The sequence below is a fragment of the Chroicocephalus ridibundus genome, chromosome 1 (assembly GCF_963924245.1).
Source record: "Chroicocephalus ridibundus chromosome 1, bChrRid1.1, whole genome shotgun sequence".
Taxonomy (NCBI): domain Eukaryota; kingdom Metazoa; phylum Chordata; class Aves; order Charadriiformes; family Laridae; genus Chroicocephalus; species Chroicocephalus ridibundus.
This window is the reverse complement of record NC_086284.1, coordinates 31,324,072-31,349,316: the sequence shown is the minus strand read 5'-3', so window position 1 is coordinate 31,349,316 and position 25,245 is coordinate 31,324,072. Positions and strand designations below refer to the sequence as shown.

General features: G+C 37.6%; 1 protein-coding gene across 2 annotated transcripts in view; it reads right to left on the bottom strand.

The window, feature by feature from the left end:
* COG6 (component of oligomeric golgi complex 6) overlaps positions 1-23,795 on the bottom strand; it is a 60,198-nt gene extending 36,403 nt beyond the window's left edge. The window contains exons 1-8 of one of the 2 annotated variants that reach the window (XM_063333393.1): positions 23,623-23,795; positions 22,869-23,012; positions 22,431-22,502; positions 18,837-18,895; positions 6,389-6,500; positions 4,330-4,412; positions 4,021-4,091; positions 2,733-2,826 (exon numbers count right to left, since the gene is read on the bottom strand). In XM_063333393.1, coding sequence (XP_063189463.1) covers positions 2,733-2,826; positions 4,021-4,091; positions 4,330-4,412; positions 6,389-6,500; positions 18,837-18,895; positions 22,431-22,502; positions 22,869-23,012; positions 23,623-23,748 — 761 coding nt within the window. In that variant the 5' untranslated portion in view covers positions 23,749-23,795. Of the gene's footprint in view, positions 1-2,732; positions 2,827-4,020; positions 4,092-4,329; positions 4,413-6,388; positions 6,501-18,836; positions 18,896-22,430; positions 22,503-22,868; positions 23,013-23,354; positions 23,491-23,622 lie in introns of those variants that run through there. The other variant, XM_063333402.1, reaches the window with a different exon arrangement.
* Between the last annotated feature and the right edge of the window lie 1,450 nt (positions 23,796-25,245).

Here is a 25,245-nt window from a genome sequence, read left to right as displayed (position 1 = left end):
AGAAAACAATACACTGTTTCAAATATGTTCCAAATTAAGTTCAATTACATTTCTGTTATGCTATAAAAGGTCCAAGGGATCTTTCAGTTTTGCTCTTTTCAATCTACATTACTCTTTGAGAGAGGGGCGAAAAAAGCACACTGAAGAATCCTGAAATTACCATTTAAATCTTTTTCTTCATACAATGTACTTGTTAAGTCAGAGAGTACATATCTGCAATTCAAAAAAACCTGATTAAAAAAGTCTTTAATAAATTACTATTTAAAAAAATTAAGCAATTAAAAGTGAGATCTGCTGACTATCCACAGTCCAGGAGTAGCAGCACTGCAGTGAAAAATCTCAAGTGTTTGTAGAAACCAGCTAAGCTTTTTATTTCCATCTAATAATAGCTATATAATAGGTCATTAAAACTACAGCAGCGAAACAGATCTTGTGATCTCATTATTAGTTTTAAAACCAGGATTTAATAATGATAATTTTGTTTTAAAAAGAAAACCACGAATTTTCCTTTTGCTCCCAGCAGAACAGGATATAAATATGACAAAATCCTGTATCTTAAAAAAATTCAGTAGTTACTGTTATTTACACTAGAAACACAGTATTTACTACTGTTCTATTACACGTACTCATGTTAGGGGAAGAAAACAACATTTGGATTCTTTTCAGCCAAGCTTCAATTTTTCAAAAACCCAGTAAAGTAATGATCGCTGGCGGGGGGGAAGAAGGAGGTGGAGAAAACGCTTTGAAAATCATAGTGGAGGACCAAAGGGGAACACTGCTTTGAGCTATGACTCCATGTATTTTCTACAAAACAGTTTTCAATTTTTCTGTTAGAAACAGGAAGTGAAAACCAAACTGAAATGTTTATTTCAGATCCCTACTGACTGCAGTTCCCAAAAAGTCCATCCACGGTGCAATCTTTCTGCCACCTTCAAGTTACCAAGACAGAAGTCAATATAATAAAACAAGGATGTGTAGTTTTGTTTCTCCGTCTTACTCACTTTCACCCAGTCAAATCACAATCTTTGTCAGGTGCAAGGGCACTGATTTGGATGAAAAGTGTTTAGTTCTCACAGCAGCGCTTATATGCATAAAAGCAACAAGAATTTAAAATTACCTTCTTCTGTGACATAATTCTTACATTTTAAACTCAGCAGTTTGTTTTGTACTAAGGGTATACAAAAATTTTTGGAAGGGAATAAACTAAATCTTGAGATTTAAAATTTAAAGCACCAGTACTGCAATTTTGATAATACTGCTACAGCAAGTAGTTTAAGCATGATAAGCTATGGTGAGAGACATATGGCTGCATCTTCTATGGTAATGTTTACTTTTTTTGCTTTATGGGCAGAAGAAAAGGCCTACCTACCAAGTTGTACCTTTGGTAACACTAGAACTGCTGTTTGTGAGAGAGATGTCAGGAGAAAAATAAAGTCTCTTTTGCAGATTTATTTTACAGTGGCCAGCTGTGGATTTATAGAGCAGATTATTAATTTTTCTCCATAAAGGCTAAGAAAGCAAAACAATAGTTTTATGAAGTTTGAAAGTAACAGAATTTAACAAAATATTTATTACAGAAAATATAAACTGTATCTATAAAGAGTCTTATAAAATGTTGTGAACGCAGTTATGATTGATCCTTTGCAGGTGTGAACGAGGGCCTGGAGGAGAGAATGCAAGAAAGGACTCTGCAGTCCACAGCTACGGCCCAACGTACTGCAATGCACCACATGCAATAGCTGGGGACGTCAAGTGACACCACCTCTCCCTCACATTAACTAGCAGAACTGATACAACATGTCGAGATGTGTGTGCTCTCTCATACTGACAGAATTTTTAAGGTCCACTTGCACGATGCATTTTCCCCATGAAGAGCTCCGTGGAGATTTACAGCGTCACATACCTACACCTTTGCACATCTGACACTCTCAACGACAAGGCTAGCCTCTGAAAGGCTGCCTAGTACTCTGCTCTCCTGGATGCCTGTGGCTAAAAGTAATTTGCCATAGTTGCAAAATGTGATGAATGCATTTTTTTAAAAAGACCTAAAAGGCCAAAAAGTGTAAGTACCACCTCTTCAGGCACACTCACTCCAATAAAAACAGTTCTTAGAGTGCCACCTCGTGGTTAAGTAGTTGTCTCTACTAAGTACCATTTCATTTACATTGTCCCTTCAGCAAATTCTCAACAAGAAACAAACAGTAGTGTAATTTTTATATACATATACAAAAGTAGCTCTACACTTTAGAGGCCCATATGTTTTCAATAGATTACTGTACAACTCACAATGGAAGACATTCTTACTACCAGAAGCACTTCAGTAAAAGTAAGCCTTATGAGCCTTTATCAATTTTTCCACTTTGGGAACTTAAATGAGGCAATCACATGCTTTAGACAGCTTTTTTTTTTTTTCCTGCAGAAAAACCCTACAATGAATGCAGCAGAAATTCACAGTTCCATTTAGATTAAAATAAAAACAGTCTGACATTTTATTTTAATTAGAAACTATTAAGTTAGAAAAAGTCCAATGACATTTACTGTACCATAATTATATCAAAAAGACTTCTGAAATTTAAAGAAGTTGAAATATGATTTTTTGTATTTTTTTTTTTTTTAAATCTGACACAGGACTAAATTGCCACCCTCATTGGTACTGTGTTCATGCCAATCTTTAAGTGTTATATACTGGAAATACTCATTTCTGGTAGAGATAATCACAAATATTTACTTACTTATAGAGGACAGGTCTATCTTGTAAGGCTTCCATGGCTTGAGCAAGAACGGGAGAAATGTCACATGATTCCTGTGTCAAAGTCCTGCATTCATCTATAAAATATCAACACAGACAAAAGTCCACTCTTTACAGTGTAATAGCTTTCATAACAATCTGTCAAACAAGAAAATTAATTAAAAACTCAGAAGTTTTTGATTTTTAATTGAAGCCTTCAGAATATGCTACCTGGCCTAGTTCATGTTAATGTAATTAAACTCCCCCACAAGCAGTACTTCACTGTACAATGAATGTCCATCACAAATTTTGACAATAGTAAAAATTAAAGGAATCTCAGCATCTGTTTGCACCCACATATAAATGCAATCATCAGAATTCTGTCAGTCTCCTTTACAACTGTTTACCACATTCCACGTAAACTATTAAGAAAAAAGGGAGCAAGTATTTAAGCAAGCTCTGGGTTTGTTTGGTTGTTGGTTTGTTTTTGTTTTTGGTTTTTTTTTGTTTGTTTGTTTGGTTTTTTTTTTTTTTTACTTTCATCATATTAACTATATAGTCTTGTATATTCCTTGCATGAATTCCATAGAAACGAAATCAAACATCAGCATAAAAATTACAAATTTTCATTAGGGTGAAACCACAGACATTATTTGAGCTTTGAGCATCCACTGAAGAATAGCTAACAAACAGCTAACAAATAAAATTGCACACACACACACCCCAAATCTTCCTGTCGATGTTTTAGGAGAAGAAAGAACTAATAAAAAAGCATCTAAATTTTACACTATCAAGATGTTACACTGAACACTGATGCTTGGATCCAGCGTATATATGCAAAAACCCAATTGCCTACTATCATTCAAAAGAGCATCCTGGTAAAATAAGGTTAGGGGTTTTTTTGTCTTCTGAAGATAAGCCAGTTCTCCCACTAAACTAGATCTTAGTACCAAATTGTCAAAAACAACAACTTCCCTGTAACCTGCAAAAAAAATGAAATGCAATAGACTTAATTTGCTTAGACTACACAACTGTAGTAGTTGTTCTCTGTGAAAAAACGTGTGAAAATACAAATAAATAATACACTTTTACAAATAGGGATGAGACTGGCCCAAAAAAGAAGAGAATCTCTAATTGACTATTTGGTTCACAACAGATCTTTCACTAAGAAGAAAGTCCAAAGCCTTGTTAGTGAATCTTGGAAAGGGTTTTCGCTGAGTTCAATCCACATCAAGGAATTAAAGGAATCATCATAATAATATTCATAAACATAAAAACATTTTTAGTCCTACTTTGAGTCCATCTGTAAAGTCGTTCATAAGATGTCTCCTGCAGTAAAGCCATCTGTTCCATAATTTCCAAGCTACAAGACAAAAAGATTTTATTTGCAAATACTATTTTACGTAGGACTAGCAAAGGCATGTACAAATCAAATAAAGCCCATCATTATTAAAATTATGAAAATTTAAAAACACATTACTATTCTTTGTTTTTCTGCGAAATACTCTGTGTAGTTATATGAAGTAAAGAATGAGACCTTGCTGTAACTTGTGCTTTTAACTAGTAAATGGCTGTCTTGGATTCACGTAAGCAGCACTCACCCTGCCCTTTGCTGATTTGTCCGGAGGAGAATCTTGACATCATCGTGAATTTGCTTTACTCTTCCCAAAGCCTTGAAAAAATCCTAAATCAATTAAAAGAAAAAAAATAGCAGTGTTTGAAAGCAGTAACTTCTCATTCAAATCTCTAGCACTCTATACTCCCCATTTCGATTCCATATTTATGTTCCTTGCAGCTCTGTGTTCCAAGTGCTGCTTTTAAAATACAAGCCCTCCCCTCTACCACCTCTCACCTTTCATTCCACCTTAAGACCCTCAGGATTTTTTTCCTTCCCATTGCATCACACCTTTCTTACACACACATACAAAATAAAAAATTAATAGCAGCCAAGATGTGCTTTTAACCTGTCTTATGTAGCATGCATGTGTTTTATATTTATCACTTAACACTTTGGGGAGATTTTGAGGACATTACTAAGCAGTCCATCATCTGCTCCCCATTAGCATTAACAACTAAAGAGCAAACTGAAACACTGTAAAGTACAATGATTATAGGTTGATATTTTTTGCTTTCATATAATAACTTTGAGAAAAATCAAACATTTGTAATAGACGAAGGTTTTCCAGGACAATCTTTCCCCTCTGAATAACACAGCAGCAGCAGCGAAGACAAAAAAAAAAAAAACAGAAGACATGGACTATGTCCAAAAAAGTTATTTTGTTACTGTTTTAGAGAGCAAATGGAAATCCACTAACATTTTCAAACACATGTCTTATTATGAAATCATCTTTCAGACATCATGGAGGAGACTAGAGAATTCAGATATAACTGTTTGTTATATCTTTTGTGACTTGAACACCGTTTGCCTCAGTAGAGTTTCATTCTGGCTCAAGTCACAAAAACATTACAAATTCTAAGTGAAGTCAGACGCTGCCTTGCATCAGCTGTTTTGAAGGTCATGTTTATAAAAACCCAAATCACTCTTCCTTCAGGAAAAAAAAGCATTAAAAAATTGCCAAAACGGAAGCCTGACTAAAAATGTTTTAAGCGTGCTGGTTGATTGTATCATAGGAGAAAAGCACACACGTGATTTTAATGAGGTCTGCCATTTCAGTAGCACAACTACGATTATATCTCGGTTACTTCTGCACATTTTTTAGACAGATCAAAGTATCAAAAGGACTAATCCTTGTTCTGCTGTGAACCAAGCACTGAATAAACGGCACAGCATTGCTGCCATTGTTCCCTGCAACATATGCGTTTTAGAAACCTGAATGTTCTTTCACAGTAATAGTTGGTACAAAAGCATACAGCAATTACTCAAGTGCACAATCATTTAACACATTCCATTTATGCTTTCATTAGCACTGTTTATGGTTATCTGTTCCACGTCTTTAATAATGCTTTAACTGCAAACAGGATGCCTGTGGAAACGAGATAGTATGTCTCAGCAGGTAGTCTACATTTAAGTGAAGGTTTCTATGCAGCTACAATAATAAAAATCTATTAAGTGTACTTAATTCTCTCATTATTCAGTTTGCTTTCGCTGCAGAACAATGTGCCTTCTTACTCAAACCATAGTTACAAACTTGTTTTGGAAGGTGGCTAAAAGTGAATCAGCACCTAGTATCTTCATCAACCGAATAATAATGAGGGAAAGTCTCAGCTTATATTATTTCATATCACTGAATGATTATATACATGCGTATGCAAAATGCACACACACACATGCACAAGGGCAGTACTACATATTGCTGAAGCGCTGCAAATTTCTCATGTGCTTTATTTGAGTGTGATGAAGTTTTAAAACATCTTCACTGAAAATTCATAAAGGTCTTTTTTTAAGTGTAGAAGCAGCCGGTAGCTCATTTGCCCCTTAAACTCATTACACAAACTAGAATTTAATGTTCATTTCCCTTCCTGTTACTTGAATCTTTCATCACACATTTCATACTCATCAGAAATTCAACAGTCTGTTAAAAGGTACATTCCTCCATAAAAAATTAAATTACAAACTGATAATAAGATCTCATGTACAATTCAGCTAGGACCCTTCTACATTTTAGTTCAGAGCAAAGCTTTTAATGTTCATTGAGCTACCTCAGTAATTGGCTCATCTTTCGTGCCTCGGAGGAGGTTCATTTCATCCGGTGTCAGCTGGAATTTTGCTATAAACGCGTCTGCAACTTGTGCTTTCATTTCTAGTCTCTGGCTGTAATAAAACAAAGTGAAGAGGACATTACCTTTTTATGCTTATCTCAGATTTATTTTGCGTATTCATACTTTGGAAATATAATTAGCATTAGAAATAGGTGTTATTAAATTCTAATAGCACATTCTTGCCATCAAAACACTTGAGTCGTATCTTCACATACAATTTTCTATTAAGCCTACATAGATTACTGAGTAAAGACAATATAAAGGTAAGTTAGTGCATTTGAAATCTAGCAAGTTCTTTTAAAAAAAAAAAAATATTCCTTTAGGGTTTGTATCACGTTATCTAATCCAGATACTTTGTGCTTGTATAGTTGTAATGCTTGCAGTTATTTCCTTTCAAATACGTCAAGGAAAGAATGGGGTTTCAGCTCATGTTTTCAGAAAGACACAATAGCTGTAGCATCCAAAATGAGAAAATGATCATTAGATTAATCTACTTTTCTGTAGAACAGATCCATTACTTTTTAACATCATACAGTTGGGATACAAATTTACTAATCTCACAAGCAATCAAAATGTAATGGCTAATTCTCTTGTTGATTACCCTTCCTGAAATAAACACAGCAGGGATGTAATATGTGAACGCCATCTCGTGGGCAGCATCTTTTTGCACACGTTTTGTCACACACCTTACAACCACAGAAGGACCCAAATGAATATAGTTTTATTCCACAGGAAGGGACTGGAATTCCTTTAGCAATGGAAAAATTGCTCAAACTGTGGCTTCAGCACACAGCATTCCAGGAAATCAAGGCTACTTTTTCAGGACGTTGAGAAGACACTACTTAGTTATTTGTAGAAGAACAAGGCTCAATTACTTTAAGACCATTTCAGCTTCCAGAGTAATTACTGCGAGATAAATACACTGTTATTTATAGGGTGGTAAGACAGACAAGTACACTCCTAATACTAACTGAAATAATTAAATTCCTTTACAAGATCAAAGCTTGAAAAGTAAGATTTTACTTACTTATTTACTACTTCTCTACTATCCAACTAGCGTCTGGACTGCATTCAGCCGTAAGACGCATGGAAAACTGGCTTCCCTTCTGTAGTCACGGATGGCCTTCCCATCCTGCAGTTCCACAAACCCATCCTGCAGTTCCACAAACTCATTCAGAGATCAGATGAAATGTTTGGCAATTGTCAGTGTTCTATCATACCGAACAGTGAGAAGGAAGGGAATATAAAATCTAACAGCATTTTAACAGTAAAATTTATGAAAAACAAAGGGGAAAGCAACTCTGTATTTGTAAGTTACATAGAAGACACCTAAGCAAAAAAGGAAAGCCAAAAACTCCTATCAGTCTTCATGAAGCTGAATCTTTCTCAGGGAAGAAACAAGAGTGATGGAGGATAATTTTGACCAACTAAACAGGCAGCAACAGCGGATGCATCCATGAAAAATTACAGCACTTTCCAAGCAATCTGGCGGTATTTCACTGAAAGTGAGGAAAAAAACAGGGTGGAAGTCTAAAAAGGGAGGGCTCAAGAGTGCATAAATGGCTTGGAAACAAGAAAATGCACGTACAGGCAGAAAGGAAAGGTATTTGGAAGAGAGGAAAGAGATTGAGGAGCATCATGTTGGTTTGGCAAGGAGGTGGAGTCAGTTTTCCGGCACAAGGAATGGGGCATAGGGAGAGAGATTTAGGAGAAAATGGGAAGTACCAAAAGACTCCGGGGGCAGAGAGGGGAAGATGTGTGAGGTGACGGCTCTGAAGGGATTGAAGTTGCCCCATCTTCTCTTTGAATAACTTTATCTGGACTTTAGCCTGGAAAAGAGGAGGCTGAGGGGAGACCTTGTCACCCTCTACAACTACCTGAAAGGAGGTTGTAGAGAGATGGGGGCTGACCTCTTCTCCCTGGTGACAAGTGATAGGACGAGGGGAAACGGGTTCAAGTTACGTCAGGGGAGGTTTAGATTAGATATTAGGAGACATTTTTTCACTGAAAGGGTTATTAAACATTGGAATAGGCTGCCCAGGGAGGTGGTGGATTCACCATCTCTGGAGGTGTTTAAAAAAAGGGTAGATGGGGCACTTAAGGACATGGTTTAGAAGTGGCTCTTGTCAGGGTAGGCTAAAGGTTGGACTTGATGATCTTAAAGGTCCCTTCCAACCTCAACAATTCTATGATTCTATCTAAATTTCCCGTATCAGGGTGAGGACACGCAAGACTACCTTCAAACCTAAACAGACCTGGCACTCCCTTCCAGCCCCACCGATATGCTTTTCTGACACAAAGCGTGGTAGACCTCAACACAATGGAAGGAAAATGGAAGAACACCATTTTGAACACATTCAGTAGATTTTCAGCAGGAAGATTAGGCGATAAAAATAAGCTGAAGAGAGGAAGCCATGCTGTAACTTCAGCTGGAGACAGAAGACAAAAATACCAAGAGAAGCTGTCCACAAAACATACTCACAAGAATTAACAGACTGGAGGATACCAACAAGTTTTTTTAATTAAATATTAGGCTTATGAGAGATTTTTGTGATGATAACTATGTCATTCTTACAACACAGATGAAAGATGGATCAAGTCTGCGCTGTAGTAACATATTCCATCATTGCAACGATGCCTGAGCCATGCTGCTTAGGCTGCCTCAGCCATCCCAGCTCACCCCTGCCCTGTACTGCCCTTTCCACTGTGCCAGAACCATTGTTTATACTATCAGGTAGTGACTCAGATCAGGGAACAAATCTAGCAGGAAAACCCCAAAAGTTTTTATTTTATTGATTTTTGGGGGGTGGAAGTTTTACGTATTCTCTAACTCAGTTTACCACAGGCCTGTGCCAAGGGACTGTGGGGCACTAGGTTCTGTACAGGCATTCCCCCCCGTACTAAGGGGTGTGCAAGCACAGCGAGCTGCCAGAGGCAAGGGGGCAATGACTACTTATTTCACTGCTGGTATGAAACTGCTCATGAAAACTACACTTCAGAACTCTCCTGAGGTATAAAGAGAGGTCAGTTCAGTAGTCAGTTACAACAAATAATAATAAAAAAGATATTAGGACCCTCCCCTCTCAACCCCCCAAAAAACTTAGAGGCATATGACATCACTACTCAAATTGAAAATAAGGCAAGGACACTTAAATTTCACGCAATGATGGTGCTTTCAACAGTGCATTCCTGTTCCACGCCATTGTGCCGAGAAATCTAATCCATCACCATCGCCATCACTGGATTTGGTTGAAACAACAGACAATTTAATTTAGTGAATTAACTTTATTTAATAGTTGCTCCAAGTCTCTCCTCTTGAGATGGAAATCTCAATTTAATATAAAACCACAAAGCTGCAAAGACTTACACTGGATGAACCCTCCCTTTAGGGAGAAAAAGGAAGGTAGGAAAGAGACTGGAGAAAGCAAATGCAAGATCTTTGGTTTCCATTAAAACAAGATCTCCCATAAACACAAAAGGAGATAAGATGTTGAGACACTTTTCTATTCTTTGAACCTATGCATCCTGAGTGCATAAAATCTTAAGTGCTCTTACAGAAGATTTCCATTTACTATTACCTCCTGTTCTTCAGATTTTTTGAATGGACTCTTTCATCAAACTGGTGGCAGGTGGAAGTCTGATTTTAAGAAGTTCAATGTACCAGGCGTAACAGTTTTTTTCAGTCTGCTTTGCAGATTTGTTGGACCTAGGGTTGTAGACTTTCAAAGAACAAGGACTGGAATCAGGAACTGTACAAACTGCATGCTCGTTAGTCGGCGCTGGAATTCTGTGCACCCTTCACTCCCGTGGTTATAAAAATAAACAATGGCAGAAGACCTCACTACTCAATCTCTCTCCTCCTGCAAGTGCTCACTCTGCACAGTCCTCCCTACGCTCCTTTTTTGCTGCTACAGAGAACAAGGCTCAATCAAACATTGTGCTTTAAAGCCATTCCCATCCCTGGATGCATCTTTGGCTAACACCTGCTGCAACTGCTCACTGACCCACTCTGCACACCCCCAATAATTAACTTGTATAAAACAGAGTCCATGTATTAAACTGTAGCAATACTGGCAAGTTAAGTTCCACGATGTAAACACAAAATAACAACCTCAAGGTGGCAGCAATGATTCATCTATCTTTCTCAAGATAAGGATTCAGAAGTGGGGAGAAACATCTATCCTAAACCTAAAAGCTTGCATCTGAATTTTGATAAAGCTATTTCTTTTTGTCTCTTTACAAAGGACATGGGATTTCAGCAAGTTACTCAGTTTCAAAACGCAGGTTAGCCACCTCTGCTTATGCTGGCTATGAAAGTTGCCTTAGTTATCAATCTGCATGAGAAAGAGATCCCGTATCCTAGATAATGGGTGAGGAACAAAACATTGAAGTGCAATGTTCCCTTAACTTCTATCTGTCAGTGTACAGTATTAATGAGACCAATACATTCACACAGGTATTTATTTATTTATATATATACACACATACACACACATTCACACACACACATTTCCTCAGACATAAATTAACAGATACTTAACTAGAATTTAATCAATCTTATTAAAGCAGGGGAATAGATTAAAATACCACCCAAGTTTTGCTACAGTTATTTCACTGCGATAAGTGCTATGCAAAACACAATGTAGGTAACAACAAATGCCAGAGTAAGGCCATCTTACATATAAGCCACAGCAATTCATACCTGTGCAGACACTTGGACACTTCAAGACACACTTGGCCTTTCTGTAAACATAATCATTTCTAAATTGTGTTCTAAGCAAGTGCAGTACAGCAGAGGAAAGGCCACACTGTGCTGTTATCCCCCAGCTGCTTTTTTTTTTTTTTTTCTTTTACAAAAGTTATCCCTGCATAAAGGAACAAAACTAGCAGATCATGGGAACACGGCACCCATGCAAAGGGGGAAGTGCCAAGCGCTGGTAGACTTTGGAGCTTGGGCGGGGGACAGGACTCCAACAAAGAGCAATTTCCCCAGTTTTAATCGTTTCCAGGGAGACAGAATTCTTTTGCAAGAGAACTCAAAAGGCTGGGAAAACTATGCACTTCATGCACTTTTCCCTTGAACCAAACACAAATGCACACTGTTTGTTAGGATTATCACCTAGACAGCTCAAAAAATATGAGGTGGAGGAGAAACAAGCTTCTCCAACATTTAATTTTATCTTGCCACCAAGTACGGCATAAAAATCTGCTAGCTGCCTTTACTTATGATGAGCATATTCTGAAATAACTTTCAAATTGTGATACTGAGGATTCAACACATTTTTAAAGCCTCAAAAAGAGCGAGTATTTCTAGCTCATAATGAAATAACAACTATCTCTGACAGACGTGTATAAATGCTTTTCAGCGGCATCTGGAAAAAATTATTTTTTGTGACCGTTTTTGTGGAAGGCAAATATACAAGACTATATCACAAAACGCGTACACACAACTAAGTGTTAGGAAACCACTCTTAAGATTACATACCAGATGCAAAAATGCATCTGTAAATGCTGAGAGCAAATGTTTTTATTCTACATTTTGTCTGCCTAACACATTTTTTATTAAAGAACTGAAATACTGTGAGAAGGTATTCAGTGACCAATTCCGTCTTAGAATATAAATATGAAATTTTCTCCTTAATTAAAAAATAGGAAGGCACATAACATCATAGTGAATTGCCTAACATTCCCAGGATACGGGAAAATAGCAGTAATATCACAGAAGGCTTTAACCTCATCTGGAAAACAGACTGCAATCCTCATCATCTGTGTTCAAGAACACTGGACTCCCATTAGACCAGGGCTAGCAGGATGATCGTGGGAACAGAGAACCCAATTTATGAGAGAAGACAAAGGAAGCTCTTAAGATAAAGGACAAGACGAGAAAACAGCCAACTGATATCCAAGAATTCAGTTGAAAATCAGGGAAAAGCTTTTACTGGAAAAAACAAGCTTTTGAGGTAAGTGCTACAAGAACACCAACACGTACAAAATGCAAAAATAATTAACCAGTTTTATGATGAATAGTTGATCATTTTATGAAAGTCATCATGCAAATGACAGCTGGCAGCAGGAGACTGGACTTGAATTTAGGAATTACAGAGGGAGGAACCTTCTATCTAAAGACAGCTACCCTGCAATGCTGCAGCCCTGCCATACAATACGTTCTGCTCTAAAAAAAAAAAAAAAAAAAGGTAAAAATCAAAAAGTGTGTTTAGTGCAGAACACACTAACTGCACTGAAATGATTTAAACCTTGCCAAACAAATTACTAAGCGATACAGGAAGAAAACTTACATGCTGTACATAAATTCATGGAACGTAATAATTTTCTACTTACTTATTGATCAGGCTTCCTACAAACGTCGTTGGTATGTATCTACAGAATAGTCTGGATAAGCAATTTTCACAGGCAAAACTTGGCAGCAACCATGTGATATATATACTTACTAAGTAAATTACTATTTAGCTATGGTTAAGATATAAAATAGAGTTTCTAACTTGTGAACAGAGATCAAGTTAAAAATGAGTGTATTTACAGAAAATAGATTCTTTACCATCTTATAGAGGTGAGCTAGTTGATACTACCATACCAAACAGACTGATATCTTCAGCGTATCTTTTATACAATCTGATATAAAAACATTTGAAAGAGGCCTGCTTAGTCTAGCTTCGAATTTGCCATCAAATTCAAAAATATTGGCAAATGCATGAAGATACCACACTCTTCTCTACATTCACCCGGAGCAGGATCAGAACAAATGAGTTTAACCACCAGTAAAAGAAGAACTAAATCAGACAGTAGGAAAACAATAAAGAACCAAAATCAATTTCCAGGGAAGAACATGGGCTCTCTGTTCCTGGTCTTTTCTTCTAAGAGCAGATTAGACAAACATGAGTCCATCAAGAACAGTATGCTATAACTGATTCTGCACTTCTTTTCAATGAATGCTTTTCAACCTGTAAGACCATGCCTCATTTCATGCTGATCAAGAGTTCTTCCTGCCTCAACAGAAAACATGGTTGCCAGTTAGAAAAGCTGGCAGGAAATAAGGCTTTGCACTTTCTTTGCTGGCCATGGCCAGAATGGGACAAATTAGGGGTGTTTTTCTTCAAATCCATTTTAGCTGTTTTGATTCCTGTGTTATGCCCTGTTACCTATGCTTTACTTTGGTACAAATCAGCAAAGAAAATCAGCCTCAGAATTTCAAGCCTTTGCCCTCCCCCACATTGGACTGTAATTCAGTTTAGGCAATCGCTGCTTTTTCTCATGAAGCATATTCACAGGAATAAATGTAATTACAAGTTTCAAAAGGTCAAGACATGAAATACATCTCATCAGTGCAAACCACCACACCACCACTTTTCTCAGCACATGCTGATGAAAGCAAACCTCTCTAACCTGCTACAAATACTGCTGAACTTCCTGCATCATTTCCAAATCGACTATGACAAAAAAGATATTTCTTAAAAAAAGAAAAGGAATAAAGCACCACCACAAGACAAGCATGAAAGATCTGTAGTGCAAAACTACTGAAGCAGATGTTCACTAAGAAACATTTTTCCTAAGACTTTTGACCTTGTATTGAGCACAGAGGTGACAGTCAAATCACTCACCAAACTCCAAGAACTGCGCTTGCTGAATTTAAATAAAGAGCAAGTCTGAATGTAATTCAATTAAAATAAATTAAAGTAGTACACACTGCTTCATTCCAAAATATGTTTGGAAATCATATTTAACTGTATTTTTAAAAACTGAAACAATGCTAATGCTACAGAAACTAATTTTCCAGAATCAACAGAACTAATACGGACTCTGACATCAAAACACACATTTTGCTCTGTTTAAGAACACAATTAATAGAAGCTAGTAAAACAAGATAATGTGTAAAGGTGTTCAAGCAAATAATCTCTGAAATTTTAGTCTGACAAAAAATTATCTGCCCAAGCCATTTCCATTCCCATTCTTTCATACAGTTTTCAGAGTATGGTGGTCTTTACTTCCAGAAAACTACTTCTGACTCTCACCAATGTTCTATTTCTGCAGGCTTATTTTCTGTGATCTCCCAGAGCACATACACACATACACTCACATAATCGCTCTTACTTGATTTTATAAGAATTAATCTTGTAACTATTACCTTCTGGCCTCTTTCTTCAATTGTTAGATCCACGACTGTCATTTGTGGCTAACCTCAAAAACAGTCTTGCATAATACCTTACCATTAAGCTGGTAGAACTACTACGAAGCCAGGCTGCTGGCATTCCGCGCACAGCATTTTGGAACTAAACTGTTATTTCTCTGGTTTGGGAACTACTGGACTCCAGCATGCTTGTTCCCAACACAAGGTGAAGTAGTTTAGTACTGCAAGTAGGTTTTTAGCTTCACACAAAGAAAAAAAAGAACTAAATTCGGGTACAACAAGAGAACCGACAAGTCACAGGAAGCTTTTCTTAAAATCTCAGTGAATTCAAGGAGCAAGATCCTTTTTCTGTCAGCCTGTTAGCAACAGCAATAAGCAAACTCACATCTTCAAAAACGCAGCAGATGTTGTTTGAAAACAAACTAGTCGCCTCATTACTATACATAAAAAGCCTAATGCAATCTGAAAGCATTATTAGTGTGCTCAAGTAAGGGTACAGAATCCTAGTGAAAATACTGGAGTGGAAGTGGATTTTTAACAATTCACAGAAACTGTTTAAATTAGCTACCTCATTTTTTCTTTAGTATCAAAGTTTGTTATGAAATACATTAAAACAGATATTCTATTCAAGATTCTACATTACTGAAAGCCATAAATTAACCTTATGTTACAGATACATGGGTTGAACGGTTTGGACTACTTTATTTCACACTACATGGTTCTATTGAGTTGTGATAAGTCTCCGTTTTAAGGAGAGAAGAGGAAAAAAAAAACCAACACCCTAGTGCCTATGTTAAGCAGATTCTGTAAGTTAAATAATCCGAAGGGAAACTGTTCTGCTTCTAATGTACAGCAATTTTAACTAGTCTTTACAGGGCAAATAAATTCAGAACAAGCAAGCTAATTGACCAAGAAATGCACCAACTCTGATGTATTCACAAATATAAAAATGCAATTGCATTAATGGAAGATTACTTTTTAAATTTGTTATTTAAGCAACACATGCTATTTAGCATTTATGCCAAATCAGGTCTACAGCTAAAAAACTAAATTACAAGAAAAACAATGCTGCAAAGCAACAACCTGAGAATGCAGAATTTTTAACTTAAATCCGAGACATCTTATTTTCTACCCCAACTACTTTACAAAGAGTTTTAACTCACACATTTTAGCAACATTGGAAGTCCCAAATAGCTCATCAGGATTACCTACAGGATACTGCAGGTGGACCACTGCACCTTCAAACCACAAATTTGAGAGACTAAGATGACCAACAAAGAGTTCAAGTCAGAAGCTTACGAAATTGAAAATCATCTTGAACTACATCTAATTATATAGGCGATAACACAATGCAAAAACTACTTAGTATAAGAAACCTCGCACCCACACAGCACCACTGAGACAGCCATTCCTTTGCAAGTACCACAGAAGAGAAAAAGATACATGCAAGGATGAAAGCATGAATAAGCATTCTTACTTAAAATGTTCATCCTCACACTCCGGTTCCCATGGCCACTCTGCATCTTTGGGAAACTATTCTTCATTCCTATCATGCAGTTCTTCATTAAAAAAAAAAAAACAAAAACACACACACAAAAACCAAACAACCCAAAAAAAACCAAAACACCACACCACACAGGTTCAAATGCCACATAAGGAAAAATTTCTGATGACAGATTTACATTTGCAAGGTCAAAAAAATGTTGCAACCTGCAAAATAGTTCACTTACTATTTCGATCTTCCCTTTCTTTGCCTTGTATGACTAGGGGAATAAAGTTACAAGTCCAATCAAAAAGTCTTTGGCTATTGCCTTTTCTTTCTCTGGTTTTGAAGTGAACATTCTGTTCTTCTAATTGCAGTTTGCTTTAAACTTGATACTAATTATAACATCTGTTGACAAAATTTACTTTCCACAAGAACTGACTAGGCATGAAGAGGGTTTACCAAAGCCAAAGTTCCCACCTGTCATTTAGTGAAAACAGTCTTAAAACTATTACAGAAGGACAACTACACATCTTTGATCAAAGCATGATCTGATGTATTCTTAGCAAATGAAAGGCAGTAAATAAAAAGCTGTGAAATACTCAGATATTTGCCTAAGTAACTTTCTATCTTCATATTATCCAAGTGAAGACAGCAGCCCATTTTCCCTAAAATTTCAGTCAAATAAAAAACTAAATATTTTTAACATTGTAAATGCATTAAATGCATCTGAAAGTTTACCATCTTCAGTTCTACCAACTTCAGTTTTAAAAAAAATGAATCAAATCATAAACATTTTCCTTCTATGAGAAAATGGCCAGCTAAAGTAAATCAGGCAAATACTAAGTATAATAGAAGACTTTTTTTTTTTTACCAATAGCTAGCACCGCAAATCATTTACTACAAATCAAAATAATTTCTGAAGTTATTTTTTAAAAATAGCTAAAAAATGTGAGAACCAAGACTTAACGTAGCACTCAGTAAGAAGGGCAGGGTCAAAATAACTTTCCTTAATGACAGTGTAAACAATTGTTTCAGCAAAATGACAGACTGTATTACCTCTGCTATTACAAAATAGCATTGTGAAAAAAAAGAACATAACTGACGTGAAAAGGAAGAATATAACTAATTTTATTTTTCAGGGCAATGTTTAAAAACATACTATTACTCAGCACTGATTTAAGAATTTAACTCACAAACACTTTGGTACATAAAACGGATTATTTTTTAAATATTTTGATGTTAAATTAAAAAATTACACAGAAATAAATGTCTCTATGATTCTTCCATAAGCACCATATTGTAAGATCACAAATATTGTTTGGCTTCTGCTAGTAAGTACTTCATGTATACTTACAAAATAGCCTTTCAAGAGAAGCCTTTTGCCTGCTTGTGCACTCTGAGGTCCTCAGACGTACAGGCTACTTCCTAAACCTTTTTTCCTCCTCACACTAGGGGGATGATCTGTCTCTTAAAAGACTTTCTGCTAATTCCTTTAAGTAAACTATTGTGTGAGTAAGAACTATATTGTAGAAGTACTGATGTACAGTCTGCATAATCTCCTTTAATGGAATTTAAGGCCAATTAGACATACATAATTTGGGATTGGTCTTGGTATCTTCCATTCCGCTTCAGAACAAGGAATCAAAGCAGCTTTCCTTTTCTTCAGACTACGAAAGAGATGACCACTTCTCTGTCCTACTATTTCATATACTCGTATTTAAAATAACAAATTTTCTAAGACTTGACTTCTGCTCACTTAAACTGTGACTTTGCTAAATCCTTCATTTTATATCAACCAGTATTGTACTTTATGCAGTTATTCTACATTCAACTTTTAAAATACGTACAGATTACACTCTAACCTCACATTCAGACTCTCACAGGACATAATCCGCTTCCTACTGAAGTCCATAACATGAGCCTACTGATTTTGAAAACGCACCCAAAGCTATCCAAAGTCATAATTTCTACTAGAAATTTATCACCGGAAATAATTATTTCTAATCTCCAGTGACCTGTAAATAATTTTCAGAAGAAAGCTCATAAAGCAAGGAGATTCATTCTTCTACACTGACAAAGGCTAAAGCTGTAAAACCAGATGCCCTAGACATAAAAATGATAAAGATTACTTGAATCTGTCATAGGCTATCATCCCTTTCCCATGAATAAAAGTACTGAAAAGAGCAAAATACAAATCTTTTCTTCCACAAGATGTTGGAGAACCAAGGGAAAAAGTGGTCTGTCTCAGGCTTATTCAACAGCACTTAATGTATTTCACAGTTAACTTTAAATACGGCAGAGTAGGCTACAAGCCAACTTTCTGTTCCTACAGAGTCCCTGAAGAAGAGAGTGATTTCCATCGGATACGAAGCATTAACAAGAAGCCTGTGAAACTGATGAGACACTGAGTAGGTCAGTATATGTTACAAAACAATGTAACTCACATTATCAACTGGCATTAGGTAAAGTACATCCATATTCAGCATGCTGTACCACTGTAACTGATTCTCTTCCCTAATAGGTCAATTTTTATGATAACAAGCACTAAGACATGCTCTTACCTTTTTGTTTCCTTTAGTAATAAACTACGACTTCACTATTTTTATTCCAATTGAGTCACAAACACAGATAGTGTTAAAAGCAAAGTACAAAAACCCACAAAGTCATTACTCAAAAATAAGAGTGGCAGAATCACATCTAGAAGAAAATTCGATCAGTACCGTTATGTCTTCAAGAAATAAATAAGGTGGTATACGTACTTTTCTGCCTGGAGTTTTGTGGTTTTTACTATCAAGTCCTGAGTTTGTTCCTTTGCTGCCTAGAATATAATTAGAAAGATTAAGCACGTGAAAAATACAAACATATTAAATATATTACACAACCTTTAGAACATATAATAGTTTTGAAGCTTTCTGACTGTAAGAAGTTTAAAGAGTGTACTTTTTGAAACAAAAGGCCTTCTTGAAATACATATTCATTAACTCTCCCTATTTTCAGGCATGAAAAAATAAATTAACATCCTTATGCATATATATTTTCATCTTTATATACATTTATATTCACAGATAGTGAATTTTTAATTTATATTTAATACATAAACATTATTATAAACATTAGAAATAGTTCTGATTATTTCATTTGTCCATTGACTGCAAATTGTTTGCTGTTACAAAATGAAAAATGAAACAGGTTCCTTTGGATGCTAAACTGCCCAGTACCAGCATTCATCCAGCCGTTTTAGACAACATGAATACAGCTCTGCTGGCCTTAGTGAGTTTAGCTCTTCAGTCCAAGCAGCTTACAGGGCTGTGAGGACCAAGTGCAATGCACTTGAGCAGTTCCTCACAGCCCTAAACGTGCAGTGATGACAATGCAAGGGAATCCAAACAGAAACAATTCTGCCACAGGCAGCAGCCGCATGACTGAAGGGACTGCTGCAACTGAAGTTCAGGAGTTCTCAAACTTATCACTCAGCAAGAAGATAAAAGACATCTGGAATTGTTGGTTTCCCACTGCACACCACCAGTGATCATTCAGTCAGAAAAAGAAGAAGATTCAACAACAAAAAAAAAAAATAAAAATACTGAACTCAAAATGCATTCAGTATGGAATAATAGCGCAAGTGAAGAGGTGGAAACAGCTATAGAGATATTCCCTGTGAAAAATTTCAAGACTGTAATAGATCTAAATCACCGTGTTTGCCAAAATGAAGATGCCAGTCTTGAAACCCATGAGAGGTCTAATGCAACTATATACGCGCACTGATTCATTTCAGCCTTTCTATCTGCCACACTACGTTAGTTACAATGGAAAAGCAGTCAAGGTACAGGAACGCTTTGAAAGGTGAAAGGAGGACTGCAACCACCCGAGTAACAACTTCAGTCATCAGAGAGAGCCTGAGCTGCTCCATGGATATAGACAGTGGACACCGCTGAGGTGCCAGCTGCTGAATTTTCTGAAGGAAACTATTACGGACTAGCATGCAGATTTAATAAAAACTCAACAGAATTTGCTGAACATTTAGTAGTTACAAAAAAAAATTTAAGATGCCTTTAAGCTTTTTATATCTTATAGAAATAGTATTTAGATTTTTTTAATGTATTTGTATTTTAAACTTTTTTTTAATAATATTTTCAATGCTTCAGCCTAACAAAAAAAAAAAAAAAAGACTATCACAACAAAAGACTGGACCTGAGCTATTCAGTATGTAAATCCACTAATTCCAGATTTCTTCCCCCCACTTCCTTCAGAGTTGCAGATTTTAAAAAACCAAAAAGCCAGAAGAAGAAATTTGGTTCCTTTCCAGTATTTTCTGGACAGGGGTACTAATTGCCAAGAAGAATGCTAACAGTAGGACAGCAGAAAGGAAGGAAAAGCAGTTTTTCTGGATCTAGCTAGATACATCAGGAAGCCATTTTTTACTTACATGCATTCAAATATATGCCAGATACTGTTACTATTGTATGCATGTAATGTAAGAGCTTACATCTAAGCAAAACAAGGTAACCGGCAGAAAAGATTCAGACATGCCAGAAAAATCAGAAAGTTAATATTTGACATATCTTGCAGATCCAAAATAAAAATATTTTTCTCTTCCTCCCCACCTCAGCATACTAATTAAAATTTTCATTATCCTTCAACCCCGCTGCTTTATCCCATTCCAGCACTCGCCTCCTTCCCTCCCTTTCAACCATTGCATTTATCAAAGTCACTGTCCTAAAATCAGATTTGACAGTATCTGGTTATTTGGATTGGATGGTACTATACACTTACAAAATAACAAAGGTAAAAAGCTTTTTGGCTTATCAGTGTACAGTCCCTTCCCTATCTTGTATTTGTTCTACTCTCTTAGCACATTCTTCTGCATTATACGCTATAGATCCTCCTCTTTTTATCTTCTATTTGCTCTACTTAGTTCACTTTTGCCTTCTTATTCAAATTGAGCACATGCTTGCAAGTCTTCATGTCATATTACAGATAAAATACCAGAGTCTCTGACAACCGTTCACAGGCTCATTAACTTTCTTTACATTCATACAGACAAAGAAAACATGGTTTGAAACGAGATAAATTATGAGTTCTACAGGGCTTTAGAGAAAACGTCCTGTGGGGCACAGAACAAAACTACCTTCTGACTTTAACGGGGAGCGGGGGGAAATAAAAAAAAAAAAAAAAAAAAAATCACTGCAGCGTGGCTCCACTCTGGGAAAAAAAAAAATAAAATCACAGACGATAGTTACACTTCATGATCTAAAGCCAGAAAAGAGCAAAAATCTGCATGGACACTTGACTCAGTTCCACATCTAAGAGATTAATCAAACAGTTCCTGACCCGCACTAGGGAATACATCCATATGAACAGCGTTTAAAGAGATCTGAGACCTCTGAGGTGTATCATCCATTGCCTTCCAAAACTGAAAATTAAGTACTGCAGTGGACTACATTGTACTCTCACACTTTTTCGAACAAGTTCATGAAACTACCATCATTCTTATGGGAACTACATACAATGACTATAAAACCTATTAATCTAAGTAGGGGGACATCTAAAGTCCTCCCCCACATTTGGGGGAGAAAAAGAAATTGTTTTCACAGGATTTTTTTAGTGACGGATTCTCATTCATATCCTATAACTTATGTGCTATATTCAGAACAAATTTAGTTTGGCAAAGCATCTACACTTCAGCACCCATAACCTTTTAAACTTATCACTGTATTGAATATTGAACTTGAACACTAAACCCAACCCAGATTTAGTAACACATTATAACATGCAGCTTTTTTCCCCGCCTAGAACATTATGGATTTGGGGTTAATATGGAAGAGAATTGGTTTTGTTGCATATCAGCACTTTGAGACAGTGTTATGAAACAAAACCAATAGAATGAAAATGGCACACTAGATTTGTCTCCCTCTTTGGAGTACAAGATACTTTCTTATGAATATACTTGAGGTATTTATATGAACACATAACTCAGATGTAGGCAATGGAAGAGGCACATACAGTTTAAAAGGAAATACACAGAGGTAATTAACCCTTTAATCTCACACATATCCAATCTAATAAAATATTTTCTCTCCACTCACATACAAATGGATATCCCGTTGCTATTCTCAAAGTCAGTCTATTGCTGTGTCCTAAATTGCAATTTGGAAGAAATTAAAATTACTTTCTCGATACATTTTCTAAATAAGTAAAAAGAAACATAAATATCCTAACGTAACATAAAAAGCATTCTATGGAAACATCTCGGTGTCACTGCTAATCCTCCAAAATAATTATTTATCCTTTTAAAAGAAAGTAGCCGCACCTCAAAAGGAAAAATATACAAAGTACATCTACCTATATATTACCTTCAAACGACTGGACATATCTTCACAGCAGCTGCTCATCGCTTGCACATCTTCATTTATACTCTCAAGCTCCTAAAGAAATTCAAACAACAGTAACTGTGGTTTTAATCAGAAATGTCATGCCTAGGCCTAGCTTCATCCCACCAAAATGAGATGCCCAGGTTACAAGGAACATACTTGTTTGAGGCTCCCTGTTAATCAACGCAGAGAATGCACCTCTAAAGATCAACATTCACATAGGATTTTTATCTGTTTGAAACATCACCTCTCTCTGCGCAGGATTTTCATCAACTGAAACTAACAATGAAACAATTTTATTGCACAAGTATACTTGTCCTGGAAAATCAAAATGTCTCTTAATGTTTTTTTCTTTTTTTAAACTTTAAATTACTTAGCAGCACTATTGCAAGGTAGCTAATCACACTGTAAAAATGATACCTCTTTAACTTGCTTGAATATGTGGACAAATTCTTCATTTATGGCTAAGCTTCGCCGTTCAATGTCTCCACGCAAATTTCTTCGGGTGCGCAAACTATTTTCGACAAAAAAGGTCGAGAGTGCCTTGAGTGCTTCCAGCATTTCCTAGAAAATAAAGAGACCTCAACTTTCCACATAGTTACAAAGAGGCAGGTTATCGAGTCTGTAACCATCTCAAGCTCATAGTTTTAGGAAAAAAGGAAAAAAAACTACTACATGATTTTAGAGAAAAAACTACCCAACCACACTGCAGATCAGTTGTTAAATACTAAAACTGCTGACTCTTTCTTTTTCTCATACATTATAACATACAACTTTATCTATTATTTTAGAATAGCTTTAATCAGTAAGATTACATTCACCTAAAGAATGACCTATCCATAGCGAGAAAACACTTAAATCAGAAAAAACCCGGGAAATGCCCTCCCCGAGCTAAGCAATACAAACCTCCCTACGACTTGCAGGGAACGAACAGGTGCGCGGCATGTCGCTGGAGGAGCGAAAATTTAATTTTATACTTAATTAACGCTGCAAACGTCAGCTTGCGGCTCCGCAGCGGAACTGAGGGAATGACTGAGGGCTCCCCCCCGCCAGTTCCGCAGCCTATCGGCGCCCGCAGCCCCTGACGCCCCATCCGGCCGATTCCCCCGCAGGGCGCTCCCCGCCAGGCAGGCCCCGGCCCCCGCCTCGCCCCCTCAGCCGCCTCCCGCCCCACCTTGTCGTTGTCCAGGCGAGTCTCCAGGATCTTGTTGAGCTTGCGGGACAGCGGGTTGCTGCCGGGGGCAGCCGGGAGCCCCGCAGCGGGGGCAGCGGGCGGCGGCGGCGCAGCCGTGTCGGCCATGGCTGCGGCCTTCCCGGGCCGTCCGCCCCCAGCACCGCGGGGTGACTGGCTCCGGCGGAAACGCGCTCACGAGACTTTGGTTCCGGCCCGGCCCGAGACTGCGGGAGCCCGGCGTGCGGTCAAACATGGTCGTGCAATGATGACCGCAACTGGGGTTGTTTAGCCTGGAGGAAAGGGGGCTGAGGAGAGACCTTATCGCCCCCTACAACTGCCTGAAGGGAGGGTGTAGCGAGGTGGGGGCCGGTCTCTTCTCCCAAGTAACAGGCGATAGGACAAGAGGAAATGGCCTCAAGTTGCACCAGGGGAGGTTTAGGTTTGATCTTAAGGAGAATTTTTACACTGGAAGGGTTGTCAAGCAATGGAACAGGCTGCCCAGGGGAGTGGTGGAATGGCCATCCCTGGAGGTATTTAAAAGATGGGTAGACGTGGTGCTTAGCGACATGGTTTAGTGGTGGTTTTAGTAGTGTTAGGTTGGTGGTTGGACTCGATCTTAAACATCCCTTCTAACCTAGACGATTCTATGATTGTGTAGCTGTATTTATTTCATGAAATACATGCTTTACTTATGAACATAACAGAAATGGAAAAATAAATGGACTCTTTATTGTGTAAGTGAACAGCCATGACAGTAAAAATGTGTGAAAACGAGGAGCGTGTCTTGTTTCGGCCGTGCATGTGCTGACACAGAGGGCTTTTACGCCCAAGGTCTCCCCACAGCTGCAGCGCAGCAGAGCGGCCTCTCCACCAGACACCCAAGGAGACATGGCTTTGCAAGCTGGGGCCATGCTGGGACCCATGTCCCCCCACCATGGGTTTCGCTTTGCCAGACAGCCTGGCCTGGGACCCGCGGTGGTGCCACTGTCATGGTTTATTTGGGTCAAATGCTTTGGTGGCGTTGGGTCAAACACCATCAGCAGCCCAGCTGTGCGCCCCGCTCTCCTGCTGCATCCATGACACGTCCCATGCCAAGCGCTGAGGTACAATGAAGGGATCTCTGTGAGCTTTTCCCAAAGGACAAAAGGCAGGTGTGCAGATGAAGGTAAGATGCTGTGGAAAGAAGATGGCCATATACGGCACACAGCTGTTGTTTGAGAAGACGAGGGTCCCACTATGGTATTAGCTCTGAAATTAACAGCACCTTGCATATGCAATTGAAAGTCTGTTTCCATTTGCCTGATGGCGTGTGGATCAAAAAGCAAAGACTCAAGCAGTAGCTTAACTCTTCAGGAGTTTGGGGCCTTCACATTGCTCTTCTAGAGGCTCTTCCTGTAAAGAACTGCAAGCGAATGGAGTAGCCTTTGCCTTTATGCCCAAGGTGGAGCACTGAACTTGTTTTTTTTTCTTTTAGTATGAGTTATTTGTCTCAAGAAAAAATTACATGACTGGAGCACCCCTCCTGAAATCTTAGCATGATAGGGACAGTGATAGGATATTTTTCTATTTAATTTTTGTGTGTTGTTGTTTGCTTCCTTACATGGGTCCTCTACATCAAATGCC